At 42.5% G+C, this 14,971-nt stretch overlaps 1 protein-coding gene across 3 annotated transcripts in view; it reads left to right on the plus strand.

Moving 5' to 3' along the window:
• Nucleotides 1-14,971, plus strand: part of CYB5R4 (cytochrome b5 reductase 4) — a 544,645-nt gene that overhangs the window by 436,313 nt on the left and 93,361 nt on the right. For all 3 annotated transcript variants that reach the window (XM_073675649.1, XM_073675652.1, XM_073675651.1), the window contains one exon: nt 14,082-14,232. In XM_073675649.1, coding sequence (XP_073531750.1) covers nt 14,082-14,232 — 151 coding nt within the window. The remainder of the gene's footprint in view (nt 1-14,081; nt 14,233-14,971) is intronic.

A 14,971-nucleotide genomic window follows, 5' to 3' on the forward strand; every position in this document is an offset into this window, starting at 1 on the left:
TCCTCTTAACAGTTGTTGAAGAGATGTGTCTGCTGCTAGAACTCTGTGTGGCATTGACCTGGTCTCTAATCTGAGCTGCTGTTAACCTGCGATTTCTGAGGCTGGTGACTCAGATAAACTTATCCTCAGAAGCAGAGGTGACTCTTGGTCTTCCTTTCCTGGGGCGGTCCTCATGTGAGCCAGTTTCTTTGTAGCGCTTGTTGGTTTTTGCAACTGCACTTGGGGACACTTTCAAAGTTTGCCCAATTTTTCGGACTGACTGACCTTCATTTCTTAAAGTAATGATGGCCACTCGTTTTTTTTTACTTAGCTGCTTTTTTCTTGCCATAATACAAATTCTAACAGTCTATTCAGTAGGACTATCAGCTGTGTATCCACCAGACTTCTGCACAACACGACTGATGGTCCCAACCCCATTTATAAGGCAAGAAATCCCACTTATTAAACCTGACCGGGCACACCTGTGAAGTGAAAACCATATCCGGTGACTACCTCTTGAAGCTCATCAAGAGAATGCCAAGAGTGTGCAAAGCTGTCAGCAAAGCAAAAGGTGGCTACTTTGAAGAACCTAGAATATAAGACATATTTTCAGTTGTTTCACACTTTTTTGTTAAGTATATAATTCCACATGTGTTACTTCATAGTTTTGATGCCTTCAGTGTGAATGTACAATTTTCAAAGTCATGAAAATACAGAAAAATCTTTAAATGAGAAGGTGTGTCCAAACTTTTGGTCTGTACTGAATAGTCATAAATATATAAATGGGTTAATGTTTGTTTGCCCCCCATCGTTATCTATGTATTGTTGCATTTGGTTACACAATGAAACCCAACTGTGAAGTAAGGAACTTCAGACAAAAAGGTAAAAAAACGAAGCCAACACATCTGTGAGTAAATTTAAAATTGATTCTTCTTTATTGATTCCTCCATTAAAAAGTTTCTTGTGTTGCTTCATCATGAATGTAACTTTTTAATGGAGGAATCAATAAAGAAGAATCAATTTTAAATTTACTCACAGATGTGCCGACTTCGTTTTTTTATTCGCAAGCATGCCACATTTGTAGGATATTAAAACAAAAAATATGTTTTAGAGGGCCTTTGAGAACAACATAAAAATACAAAAATGAAATAATTACAAAGACATTGATTGTTGCTTTAACTTCTGGTTTATCAATCTGGCTGGAATTGCACATCCAGTTTTTGTTCCAGCTAAAAGCCAGGAGTAGATCCAGAAAGAAGCAAATGTGTAAAAGAAAACTGATACTTCTCGGCTTTTGTATCCACTCCTGTATTTAGCTCAAAAAACTGTACCATAAGGGTATGTGCACACAGAGTAGTTTTTTTTCCTTGATAGCATGTCCAATTAAAAAATTCTTGAAAGATTTTTCCTATTCATTTGTATTGTAAAATGACTTTGCTTTTTATATGTTCAGTTTCTTGAGAGTTTTTTTCTTCAGGTTTTGAAAAACACCTGATCAGAAAAAAGTGATTGCATATCACTCTGTTAAAGTGGCTCTTGATGGAATCTGCTCCAAACAAAGCACTGTCTAATAAGAAATAAAACACTCAAGGAATAATACATATCTATCCTAGGTGTACGAAGAGATTCCAGCAGTAAAGATTAAAAATATTTTTATTACGTTAATGCATAAAAACAAATACCGAATTAAATGACAGGGAAAGAAAAAACCTCCAAAAATGAGACACACAAAAGTAGAAAAAACAATATAAAGTTCCATATACACAGGAGAGCCAAGGGCATGGATACCTAAAAGTGCCAGTGCCGTGGCATTTTTTTCTGTTAAATTTGATAATAAAAATTAGAAAAAAAAAAGTCAAACAATGTTTGTAAAAATGTGAAAAAAATAAAAGCAAAACTACAAAAAAAGCCGACAGAATTGTTTTGCAATTAAAAACACTGAAGTGCATTCCATAACTTAGTGTGCACATACCCTAAAATTTACACAAAAAATGCAGATGTTATTTCAGCCATATGGTGATTTATTTCTTATTTGTATTTTTTGTAAATTACCTACTGCTTGCTTTTTTACTACATGCACATTAACTGATTAGTTTAGTAGTTAAAGGAGTTGTCCACTACTGGACAACTCCTTTCTAATAGCACCAGCCTGCAGAAAAAAAAAATAATAATTCATTCCTGGCGATTTAGTGCCATTCCTGTAAACTCCCACTGTCGCTCCTGGCTTCATCTGTTCAGTATTCAGTCAGAGTGGAAGTCTGCTTTGATGCACAGTTCGAGTGACTCAGCCATGTAAATCATCAGCCATGCTGCTGGCCCCAGCTATCACACCACCTCCTAGCAAGCAGCAAGTCTCCCCTGACACTCTTGATATGCAATAATGAGACAAACCCAGTAAAGAGAGTTTGTCAGCCAAAACTGACAGCATATATTAAGCAAATGCCTCCACCTCCTTCACTGGTGACTGAAAGCACTGGTTTACTTGAACTTTAGCTGCAGACAGTGCTTGCTCCAGGCAAGACAGTGCAGTCAATCACCAGAATAGAGGCAACAATTAGATTACTAAAGGTACAATTTCATAGGGGGCCTGTAAGGTTATGTGCTTAGGATATACTGTCAAATAAAGCAGAAAACTGACCAGCAATTCTAATGGTGTGAACACATACCTACTGCAAAAGACTGCAAATACTATATAGTGGAAAAGCAGCGGCAATATATTGTGTTAGAGGTCAAAATACATGAATACATAGGAAATATTGAATCTAGACTGATTTGTCACTCAATGAAAAATGCTTACAAAATGAAGGTTTTTTGCACATAATTTGGCCAATTCATGTGTGCCCATCAACCAGTCAAGGTAACTGTCGTATGATGGGTAACTACGCTACGCTACCACTGGATATGCCACTCTTGGGTTATAAGCCTGTATGGACAATGTATCTCTGCTTAGGCTTTAAACCTACAATGTATGGGCTGGTAGAGCTAGTTAAAACCACCTGTGAATGAGTAGATGGAATTAGTGGGAGGTTACCTTGATGTGATTGATGGGCACACATGAATTGGCCAAATTATGCGCAAAAAACCTTCATTTTGTAAGTACTTTTCATTGAGTGACAAATCAGTCTAGATGCAATATTTCCTATGTATTCATGTATTTTGATCTCTAACACAATATATTGCCGCTGCTTTTCCATTTTATAGGATATACGGTCAGTTGGGGCTGATGGACCTCTTTATCCGTTTCTGGTCCACCCATAAACATGTGGGCAGTCCGGTTCCTACTCTGCAGTGACATTCCAAAACGTCACTTCATAGCAGCATAACTCCATGCGATTGTCATTTTGTGGAAACAGGCATCTGACTGTCTCTGATAGCCGGAGTCCCCATAGAGGAGGCAGAGACTGTTTAATACTGTCTGTGTCTTCTCTGGTGCCATATACAGATCGCTAAACAAGCATTGTACATGCAGTTGTAGGAGGCTCTGATGGGGTTTCCTCCTCCATACACAGTGGTCATATGATTGCTATGTTTACGGAGGGAACAGTAGCTCGTGTGTTCTAAGATACCCTGACAGCTCTGCTATGCTGCCAGCACGCATCATTGCCCTGTAAATGAGGCTAATAAACCAACCCCAGTTACAAGGGAAATCAGATGAAACCTAAAATAGTTAAATATTGAAATGCTCTAAAAAAAAAGGTGGTTGATGACTCTATGAGCTTCACATAGTGTAAAATAAATGAAAAATAAATAAAAAATAGCAGGTAAAAAATAAATTAAATAAAAGTGCCACTGTCAATCAAAATTGCCCCACTCTCACAAAAAAAAACATGTCCGATATATAAAAATAATTGTTACAGAATTGGGAACATTCTTAAATGTATTTTAGTGGTCCTTTGTGGTCATAAAAAAAGACACTTATTTCCCTTATTTTTCAACCGACACTGCCCGATGTCAGCAAAAAAAAAAAAATAGGACAGTGAGAATAAAATTAAGCCCCACATATTACAAGCAAAGATGCAAAAGTACAGATATCCAAACAAAAAAAGAAATTTCCAGCTCTTTAAACCGCATGTATGACAAAAAAAATGTGACTGGAAATAAAAGTGGGTAACTGGGCTGGTCTTGAACTTTTTAAGTCTTGTATTTCATTTTATATTTAGTAGCAGTGATGAATATGGGTATACTGGCCTGCAGGTTTCTATGTCTATGTAGTTGAAAGGGGCAGGCATGCTTTATAGGCTTAAAGGGGTATTCCCATCTGCATGATCCTATCCCAATATTTAGTAGGTGTAGTAATAATAATACAGTACCTCCAGTTAGAAATGTACTACAGTTCTTCTGATTTGCTAAGTCTTTTACCCCATGTGCAGGGATTGCAGGACCTTAGGTATCCATGGTTATGACCACTGATATAGTGACAGCTAGTTGCTAGGGGTGACAGACTTTGGTAATGACACCACGTAGGCAGAAGTGTGCCTATTTTCAGAAAAGTGGTTCTGTAGGAATTTTGAAATAATTTTTTACCAAAATTAAATTACCTTTACAGAAAATACATGGGGTTACTGCTAAACTCGAGTTGGAGATTTTTTTTTAGCAAAGATAGAGAAAAAGTGTGAGAAAACAAGTCACATACTGTTTTAGACATATAGACTATATAATTATAGAGGGGAAAAAAAAAACTGTAGCGTGATTTGATTAACAGCCCGACGGGTCTTTGAGCGTCAACCTGTGTCTTCTGAAATGTAACTTTAGTTATTGTCTCAGATGGACCAGAAGTTCAGTGAGGTTCAGTGTAGCGCTGTGCTCCTACAGGAACAAGGAATATGTGAAAAGAGCGATGGAAAATCTAACAAAAGGTTAGGCACACAAAGTACAGTACATAGCTACATGAACTCATAAGCAGACGCTTAATGACTTACTCAGCATTATCCTCTATTAAAACCTTTCTTATCATCTCAGAGATTTTTTGTCTTCATAGTACTGAGCAGCGGAGCTCCAGATGCTGCTGTGCAGGCTAGGTTATCTGCTGTATGTACTGAGACGTTCCTCCAAATGCAATCTGACAGAATGAAATCAGAGTTTCACAGAATACAGCCTTGTGCCTGGTCCATTTAGGAACAATAATTATTTTTATGCCCATTAACTTCACAATTATCTGGCAACTGTAATTTCCCCTGACAATTTTAAACTGTCCCCATGATGTTTACCATGTCTATTCATATGTTCTATTATTATGTTTATTCATTATCAACTTATATACTGCGCCTTGCTGTATGCTAATGAACCAGGACTAACCCAGTTCGGCATTTATGCACTGAAAATGAGCTTGGTTCAGTAGCTGTAGTCACGCCCCATGGTCGTGAATGACAGTTCCCACACTGCCAGCGTTTTCACAGTTCCCGCTCCTCCCTGCATCTCTTCCCCTCACAGCTCAGTAGTGGACTTGCTGAAACACCTGTGTCATGCTGGTGTTGGGTCTATGGGCGCTAACCAGGTCCCTAGAACTAGGGGCTCCCTAGTCTGTCCCTGTCACCAGGATTACTCCTGAAGGTGGAGACGCCCGGGTTCATGTGCCTTGCTATGCTCCTATATCAACCTTTATCTATCCCCTCCCCCACACAGGGTAGTGGGAAGCTGAAGTGTATAGGAACACACTAACCAGACAGACAGTGATGAATGAAAATACCAACCATACAAAATTCACACACCAAACAGCAAAGTGGGACACTGGGGAGTTAAAGGAAGGAGAAACCAAATAGGAGAGGATGTGGATGTACACACAGACAAAACTCCAAGCAACAATCTCCAAACACTAACTCCAACCACAAACTACACCTCCAAGTCCAGAACCAGGCAGTAAAAACGAACACTGGCAATCCCTAAGTGCCAGAGGCAAGCATATATAGCAGAGGAGAGTGGCTAACACTGAACAGCTGAGACAATCCAAGTAGGAAAGCTCAAGTAGCTTCAACTGAACAGATTAACCCTTGTACTGCTAGCAGGGGAGAAAAAACACTGTTTAATAAGATAGTAACCAGTGCAGGAGTTCATTGCTGATACCCATATTCTCGCTTTAGGACCGTAAGCCTTCCATTGTACCAGATACTGAAGAGATCGACGAACCAAGCGAGAATCGATAATTTACCAATCTGAAATTCCAAATTCCCATCAGCAATGCCCGGGGAAGGTGGTGGTGAAGATGGTTCAGAGGAAGCAATGTGTTTTTAGAGTAGAGATCTGTGCAACACATTATGAATTCTAAAAGTGAGTAGCAAAGCAAAGCGACATGCTACTGGATTGACAATGGCCACAATCTTATAGGAACCGATGAACCTGGGTACCAGTTTCCAAAAAGAATGTTCCTAATGTTCCTCGAGGACAACCGCACCAAATCACCAATACACAGGTCTGGACCCACCAAACGTCTTCGATCAGCCACACTCCTATATATGGACCCCATCTTTTTCAAATTATCAAGAACACCTTACCACACTGATTTTTATAAGAGGAGGAAAACCGTTCCTCCTCAGGTACTCCTGAAGAGCGATTCCTACAGAAAGAGCAGAACTGAAGATGAAATCCATATGCCCTGAAGAACGGGGACTTGCCAGTAGACTCATGACAATGTTTATTCATCGCGAATTTAGCTACAGGTAATTAAGTAACCCAATCTTCCTGATTCTCAGACACAAAACACCTAAGGTAAGTCTCAAGATTCTGGTATACACATTCAGTTTACCCATTAGACTGTAGATAAAAGGCTAAAGAAAAAGAAAGATGGATCCCCAAACGAGTGCAAAATGCTTTCTAAAATTTGGAAATAAATTGTACCCCTTCCCGGTTGGAAACAATATCAATAGGAATCCCATTTAACTTCGCTATTTCTTTGATAAAAATTTGGGCCAAGTTCTTGGCGTTAGGTAAAGCAGGTAGCGCAATGTGTAGCATCGGCATCTCTGCCTCCTGCCAGGCAGAGACGCCGTCCCTCTCACCTCCCCGCGCGGCGTCCTCCTGCGCTCCTCTTCCTGCAGCAGCCGGCGCGCGTTCCTTCCCGGGCACTGTGCTTAGGGGGCGCGCGCTCCCTCTCTCTTAAAGGGGTCGTGCGCGCCGTCCTAAGGAGTCCCCGGCCAATAGCCGGAGGACCTCCCATATTTAAGGCACCTCCTCCAAAATGGAGGTGCCCGAGCAAAAGTTGTTGCACAGTTACTTATCTCTGCTTCAGCCCTCAGGTTCCGCTGCTAGCTTGACTCCTCGTCCTGCCTGCCAGCCTGTTATCTGCCCGTTACCTGCTTTCTCTGTCAGCCCGCTCACCAGGGAGCACCCGCCTGTTACCTGCTGTGTCCGTCAGCCCGCTCACCTGGGAGCGCTCACCTGTTACCTGCCTTGTCTGTCAGCCCGCTCACCTGGGAGCGCTCACCTGTTACCTGCTTGTTACCTGCCTTGTCTGTCAGCCTGCTCACCTGGGAGCACCCGTCTGTTACCTGCTAGCCTACCTGGAGGCTCTGCTGTCACTTGCTGTGACCACCTGCCTGGTAAACCTAGAGACTACTACTTGCTCTGCTGTCACGTACCGTGACCACCTGTCAGCTACCAGTGACTTCTGCCTGCTTGCTGTGTCCATCCGTCATACCGGTCAGTCCCAGCCATCTGACCCATGGGAGCCACCTGCTCTCTTACAAGGTCCACAGAGTAGCACCTGGTCCCTCTGCCCAGATCCTCCCTGGTCACGGAGTCATTAGCCGCCATCCGACCAGGGTCGGTTCGGGTTGATACTTAGTTACACCCCTCTGGGTCCCTCCTTGCACCGCGGCACAGAGGTTCCACCACCCGGACCCGTAACACAATGAAACATAGAAACATAAGAAAAGTGGGAAGGGACCTCCAGGGTCATCTGGTCCAACCTCCCCTGCTCAATGCAGGATTCACTAAATCATCTCAGACAGATGTCTGTCCAGCCTCTTTTTGAAGACTTCAATTCCATTGAAGGAGAACTCACCACCTCTCGTGGCAGCCTGTTCCACTCGTTTATCACCCTCACTGTCAAAAAGCTTTTTCTAATATCTGATCTTTATCTTCTCCCTTTCAGTTTCATTCCATTGCTTGTAGTCTTTATTTGTGCAAATGAGAATAAAGCTGAACCCTCTACAGTGTTACAGCCCTTGAGATAGAGAATTGTTCTCAGTCTCTTCTTTTGCAAGCTAAACATTCCCAAATCCTCTAACCGTTCCTCATAGGACATTGTTTGCAGCCCTGTCACCATTCTGATCGCTCTTCTCTGAACTTGCTCCAGTTTCTTCATCTCTTTCATTTAAAATGTGGTGCCCAGAGCTGGACACAGTATTCCGGATGAGGTCTGACCAAAGAGGAGTAGAGGGGGATAATGACTTCACGTGATCTAGACTGTATGCTTCTGTTAATGCAATCCAGAATTGTGTTTACCCTTTTTGCTGCTGCATCACACTGTTGACTCATGTTCAGTCTGTGATCTATTAGTATACCCAAGTCTTTTTCACATGTGCTGTTGCTTAGCACTATCCCTCCCATTCTCTATATGCGTTTTTATTTTTTTTTGCCCAGATGCAGGAATTTGCATTTCTCCCTTTAAAAAACATTCTGTTAGTTGCTGCCCACAGTTCCAGTTTTAGATCTTTTTGAATCCTCTGTCTCTTCTCTAGTATTAGCTATCCGCTATCCATCCTAGCTTTGTGTCATCAGCACATTTAATCAGTTTACCCTCAATTCCTTCATCCAAATCATTGATAAAGATGTTGAACAATACAGGGCCCATGAGAGAGCCTTGTGGTATCCAACTTGAGACATTCTTCCAACTGGATGTGCAACCATTCATGACCACTCTTTGGGTCCAATCACTAAGCCAGTTATGAATCCACCTAACAGTTGCCTTGTTCATTCCATAGTTGGTCATTTTTTGAATAAGGATGGTATGAGATACTTTGTGAAATGCTTTGCTGAAGTCAAGATATACTATATCTACTGCGTTTCCCTGATCCACCCAGTCAGTGATTCTGTCATAGAACAAAATTAAGTTAGTCTGACATGACTTATTAGTTACAAACCCATGCTGGCTCTTGTTAATCACTTCATTCTCATAAAGGTACTTGCATACATGTTGTTTAATGATTTGTTCAAAGATCTTTCCTGGTATAGAAGTAAGGCTTACAAGCCTATAGTTTCCTGGGTCCACCTTCTTCTTTTTGAAGATAGACGCAACATTTGCTCTTCTCCAGTCTTTTGGGAATGTTCCTGTTCTTCAAGAATTTTCAAAGATTATGGAGAGTGAGTCAATAATTTCCTCCGCTATCTCCTTCAGTACCCTAGGATGTAATTCATCTGGACCTGGAGACTTGAATTAATTTATGTTAGCTATATATTCCCTCTTTATCTTTCTGTTTACAGATAGTGTGGATTCTTCTATTCCGTCAATAATACAGTGAAGATCAGTTGATGAAAAATAGGAATTTAAACGTACAGTCTTCTCAGCATAATTTTTGAGCACTTTACCATTTTCATCCTGTAAAAATCCTATAGCATCTTTGACTTTTCTTTTACTTTTGATATACCCCCAAAATCCTTTCTTACATGTGGTACATGTGGATTAGTGGACCCACTGTGCCACAGAGCTGGGTCTGCCTAGGTAGGGGCATAGCTAAGCAGCTACTTGGTGTTCACTGCAGCTCCAGATGGTGGAGACTAGCTGGGCTGCAGGTAGCCTCCAGATACCACTCTTAAGCAGATGCCGGTACTGCAGCATCTGACTCCAGGAGTCAGGTTAGCTGACACAGACAAGGGCCCTGTTCATGCTAGTTGGTTCGGGTTTATTGCGGGAACAGTTATTGACATGAAGACTTGGGTGGATACTTCTAGGATAGGCTGTAGCAGACCGGATAATCAGATAGGGAAACGTTCAGACACTGGCCGCACCGGGACCAGGGGACTTTGGAAACAGGACTGACCGCATGAGGACCAGGAGACAATGTTCAGGAAATGGCCCCACCGGGACCAGGGGACTTTAGGAACAGGACTTTCCACACCAGGACCAGGGGACAATGTTTGCTGTGCTGCCACACCAGTACCAGGGGACTTCAGGAACAGTACTGGCCACACCAGGACCAGGGATCAATGTACAGGCACATGGACCAGAGATTCTGATTCAGGACCTGGCCACACCAGGACCAGAGGACCTGACAACTCACTAGTAGGGGAGACTACATACTAATGAAAGCTGTTGCTTTGACGACTCCCTAAGGGAGTGGGAGTCTTATACAGGATGACTTTCAGTAATAGGCTAAGAGCCATCCAGCAGGTGAACTCATTATACTATATTATGCTTCCCAGCTATTCACTGGGGGAATTTTACTATGTGCACGCGCTGCCCCTTTAAGAATGGCAAAGTGGTCCCACACGCACACTAGGCGAGCTGCCAGGAAGTGCAGCATGCACAAACGGAAGACATGCCAGCAGAAGGGGACCTTGCCGCGGGGCCGGAGCAGTGAGTATGCCAGCGTCCCTGCATGGAGGGGGAAGAGAAACCATGCAGGCGAACTGGAAATGGTGTACACAAATGAGTTCAAGGTCCACTGGGAATCTCCAAGGGTTGAGCATGAGGGGTTTTAGATTGCGCACAAATACTGCAGGCAGCTACATATGCCCGAACTTCCTGGTGCACCCCAGACCACCAAAAACGCAGAGTAAGGAGATCTCTGGTGGCTTTACTAACAGGATGCCCAGCCAAGACCGAATCATGATGTTCGCTTAAAACTTTAAGATGGAGATTTACAGAAACAAACACCTAAAGAGCAGGCAGCAGGGGAGTCCCCCTAAGCCTGTACAACCTGCCTCTCCAGTTCAGAACATACTCTTGTAACAGAGGTGGACACTGACTGCTTGGGGCCCCTGTGCAAGAAATGTGTCTGGGCCCCCCACCTTTTATGGCAACAAAGCTACAGATGTGTATATAGCCACACACACATATATACCTCTTACATAGCCTCCTTTATTATGTATATTGCCGTCCCTTATTACACAGTGTCCTCTCTTATTATGTACAGCACCGTCCCTTACATATTGGATTATCTATAGCACACTGTTCTTTATTACATACCGTCCTCTCTTGTTAGATATATAATTCAATGATGACTGATGGAGCAAGGGAAAGCTTCTTTCCTGATGGAGGAGCTAATGGACCGGTCTTCTGGTCACCAGTTGCTCCATCAGCAGTCATTTTATGTCTAACAGGAGACGACTATGTAATAAAAGATTGCGCTGTGACTGACAAAAATAATAAGAATATGCTATGTAAGGGACAGCACTGTACATAACAGAGGAAGCTATATAATAAGATACGGCACCATATATAACTAAAGAGGATGGTACGTAATAAAGGAGGGTGTTATACATAATAAAAGAGGAAACTAACTAAGGATGGCGCTATACACAAAAAGTGAGTATACTACATACGAAGGGACTGTGCTATACATAATAAGGCTACATTCCTGCATCTGTGTGCAGTGTCGGTGTGCTGCTCTGTTTTACAGACGCATTGAGCATGTTCTATTGTAATCCTCAAAATCAGATCAGAACAGGACATTCTCTGATCCTCACAGATCTCATTCTCCGATTCGTGATTTTCATGAATGTGTGAATGGACCCAGAAAAAGTCCGTGGACCATGCAATAAGAAAATCTGGCAGCACACGGACATTTCACACACATGTGAGAATGCAGCCTAAAGGCCCCGTCACACTAAGCGATGCTGCAGCGATCCCGACAACAATACGACCTGTCAGGGATCGTTGCTGCATCGCTAATACATCGCTGGTGAGCTGTCAAACAGGCAGGCTCACCAGCGATCAGGGGAGCAGCGATATCGTGGAAAGAATCGTTCCACGATGTCCTGCTCCCGTTACCAGCCTGCTGCTTAAGCAGGAGCAGGCTGGTAACTATGGTAAACATCGGGTTACTAAGTGCGCGTGTGCCCCTAGTAACCCGCTGTTTACCATGGATACCACTCTGCTACGGTGCGCGGGAGGTTACCGTTCACCTTAGCAGAGTCGTATCCATGATAAACATCGGGTTACTAGGGGCATACGCGCACTTAGTAACCCGATGTTTATCGTGGATACGACTCTGCTAAGGTGAACGGTAGCCTCCGCGCACCGTAGCAGAGTGGTATCCATGGTAAACAGCGGGTTACTAAGTGCGCGCGTGCCCCTAGTAACCCGATGTTTACCATGGTTACCAGCCAGATCGTTGGTCCCGCTGGTCACACACAGCGATGTGTGCTGGCCAGCGGGAGGCCAACGACCAAAAAATGGTCCAGGACACTTTGCAGCGATCAGCGACCTCACAGCAGGGGCCTGATCGTTGCAAAGTGTCACACATAGCGACATCGCTGGTGAGGTCACTGGTGAGTCACCAAAACCGTGACTCAGCAGCGATCTCGCTAGCGATATCGCTATGTGTGACGGGGGCTTAAGGGATTTTACAGATAACATTATCACTCCAAGGCACACAGTGCAGATACAGAATAATATTTACATCGAGGCACTTACCGCTGAAGTCTCATCTGATCAGAGTCAGTTTCTGCTGCTTTCTTCTCCATCTGGTCAGACCTTCATGTCGACATCTCCCAGCCATGACTTGTCTTGTCATGATGATCTCCAGCCTAGAAAATAACAAGGTCACATATATTGTATATATACACATGCTTTTCAACCGCACTGCGCCCCTGACTACAGATATGTACCCCTACCCCATTAATATACTATTAGCCTCTTGGTAATCAAAATATAAAGTGATAAGAAGCACTCTGCCCCCATTAACTATAATCTCCACCTGCCAATAATATAAATTATTCAGTCTCTGTGACAGTCCCCAATTAACTGTAACGCTATATGCACACGGAAAATATACAAGGCTTTACAGTACAAGCAAAGTGAATCCCCCATCATTGCTCTCTCCCATCACCCCATCATTGCTCTCTCCCAGCACCCCCATCATTGCTCTCTCCCAGCACCTTCATCATTGCTCACTTCTTTCAGTTTTTTTTCTGCATTTTTTCAGCGTTTTTCACCCATAGAAAGTAATGGGTGGTGAAAAAAATCTAAAAAAACGCTTAGTGTGAACGTATCTAACAGGTTTTGCTGCATTTTTAGTGGGGAAAAAAAAGTACAGCAGTATCTGAAACTCATTTATTTTTGTGATTTTTACCATCTTGTCTTTGTTGCCTAAAATGGCAGTTTGGATTAGGAGTTTAATTAAATTAGTTATGTGTACACATTGTCTCACCTAGGTGTGAGATTGAACAATACCTATGGCCCAAGGAGATGTGAAATTGAACAATCTCTGAGAAACTCAATGGCAGACCATAGTGGGAAAATAAATAGTGTCCTACAAACTCAATGAACTGTCAATGTCTTAGAAAAACTATTCCTGAACAATTCACCTCCCCCACTGTTACATTTGTAATTCTGGTTAATATGGTTTCACATATATCTTGCATTGGTGACCTGTGTTCATGCTTCTGTGGTGGAAGCAAAGCTGAACTTTGGGATCCTGAAAAACGCACCAAAATAAGTGTTTTTGACGCAGCTTCTTTTCTGCCAAGAGATCAGGTTTTGCTGCAGAAAAAAATTGCCTAGTGTGAACATAGTCTTATAGTGATTCACAGCTCTCGCTTTGGAGCTCTGCCTGATCTAAATCCACAGCCATGCACGCAATGACACTGCAGGGGCCCGAGCATGTGTACACACAGTATGAGTGTGTGTGGTCTCATCTCCCTCTCTTATCAGTATCAGCCACCAATTGCTTTGTAATACAGTGTGTAGTGAGCAGTCTCTACAAACAGGAAAGGGATGAAAATACCCCTGCACCACACTGACATTGTATGCATAGGTTCACTTTACATTCCCTGCATTCCCTATTGTTTTCTGCAGTGAGCAGAAGTCTAGCATGGCTGTTACTATCTGTAAAGCTCAAGATGTTAATATAGCCGCACAGAATGTTGTATATTTGAGCAGAATATAGTGGTGTACTTTGTCAAGCAATTGATTTAATTTATAGATGTATTTTTCATTTGGATAGGTGACCATGTCTCTGTCAGCGGCCCTGAAGGGTGTTTTAGAATGACCCAGATTGAAGGCATGGAGGATATCTTCCTTGTGGCCGCTGGCACAGGATTGACACCAATGGTTAGATTGTTGAAGAATGTACTGAGCAGTTCTTCCAGCCTCAGGTTTGTATGAAAACAGTCTTAATTATATATGAGATCCTTTCATTTTTTAAAGCAATTACCTGAATCCCAGTTAGTAAAGCAAGGGACTCTGTCCCTTATGTGAATTTACCTTTCTTCTAGCAAGTCTGGAAATGTAAGCAAGCAATGTCTCATCTCGAATAGAATACCGAGAAATTGCAGGCTTTTCTGTGCTCATGGAGCGGCACACGATGCATGTGTGTGATGCTTTACAATACAGAGAGCCTTGTCATTTTGTTAGTTTCTGGATTTTTTTTATGGTTCCAATCTTGGTAGGTGGAAACCTGGCACAACTATTTCAGTAAGATCAATCAGATCACAGGTTTTATCAATATTTTATATCATAAGCATTTATCATTTGAAAATGACCAAAGAAGGTTTTTGTCAAAAACTTTTTTTTTTTTTAGTGGGGTTTTTGTGATCAGCATAAAATATATTCAACAATTCCGTTTTTTTTTATTGGTCACAGGAGCAGTGACAATTCACTGACAATGTTTCTCATTCTTTGTTTCGGATGATTTACTTCAAATTTGCTCTATCTAGTGGGACAGGATAAGCACAGTTGTCCCATTAACACTAAAAGGAACAGAATTTAAAGTGGTTGTGTCACGCAAGGTGAGGGAAGCAACAAGTGTACGACGACGGGAAGAGGGGGAAGGGAGTCTAACAACTAGGGAAAGGGGGAGTGGAGACCCCTAGGCAGATCTAATATCACCCTGAC

Source organism: Phyllobates terribilis, unplaced genomic scaffold (genome assembly GCF_046119375.1).
Source record: "Phyllobates terribilis strain yellow unplaced genomic scaffold, ASM4611937v1 Scaffold_3__8_contigs__length_932513732, whole genome shotgun sequence".
NCBI lineage: Eukaryota > Metazoa > Chordata > Amphibia > Anura > Dendrobatidae > Phyllobates > Phyllobates terribilis.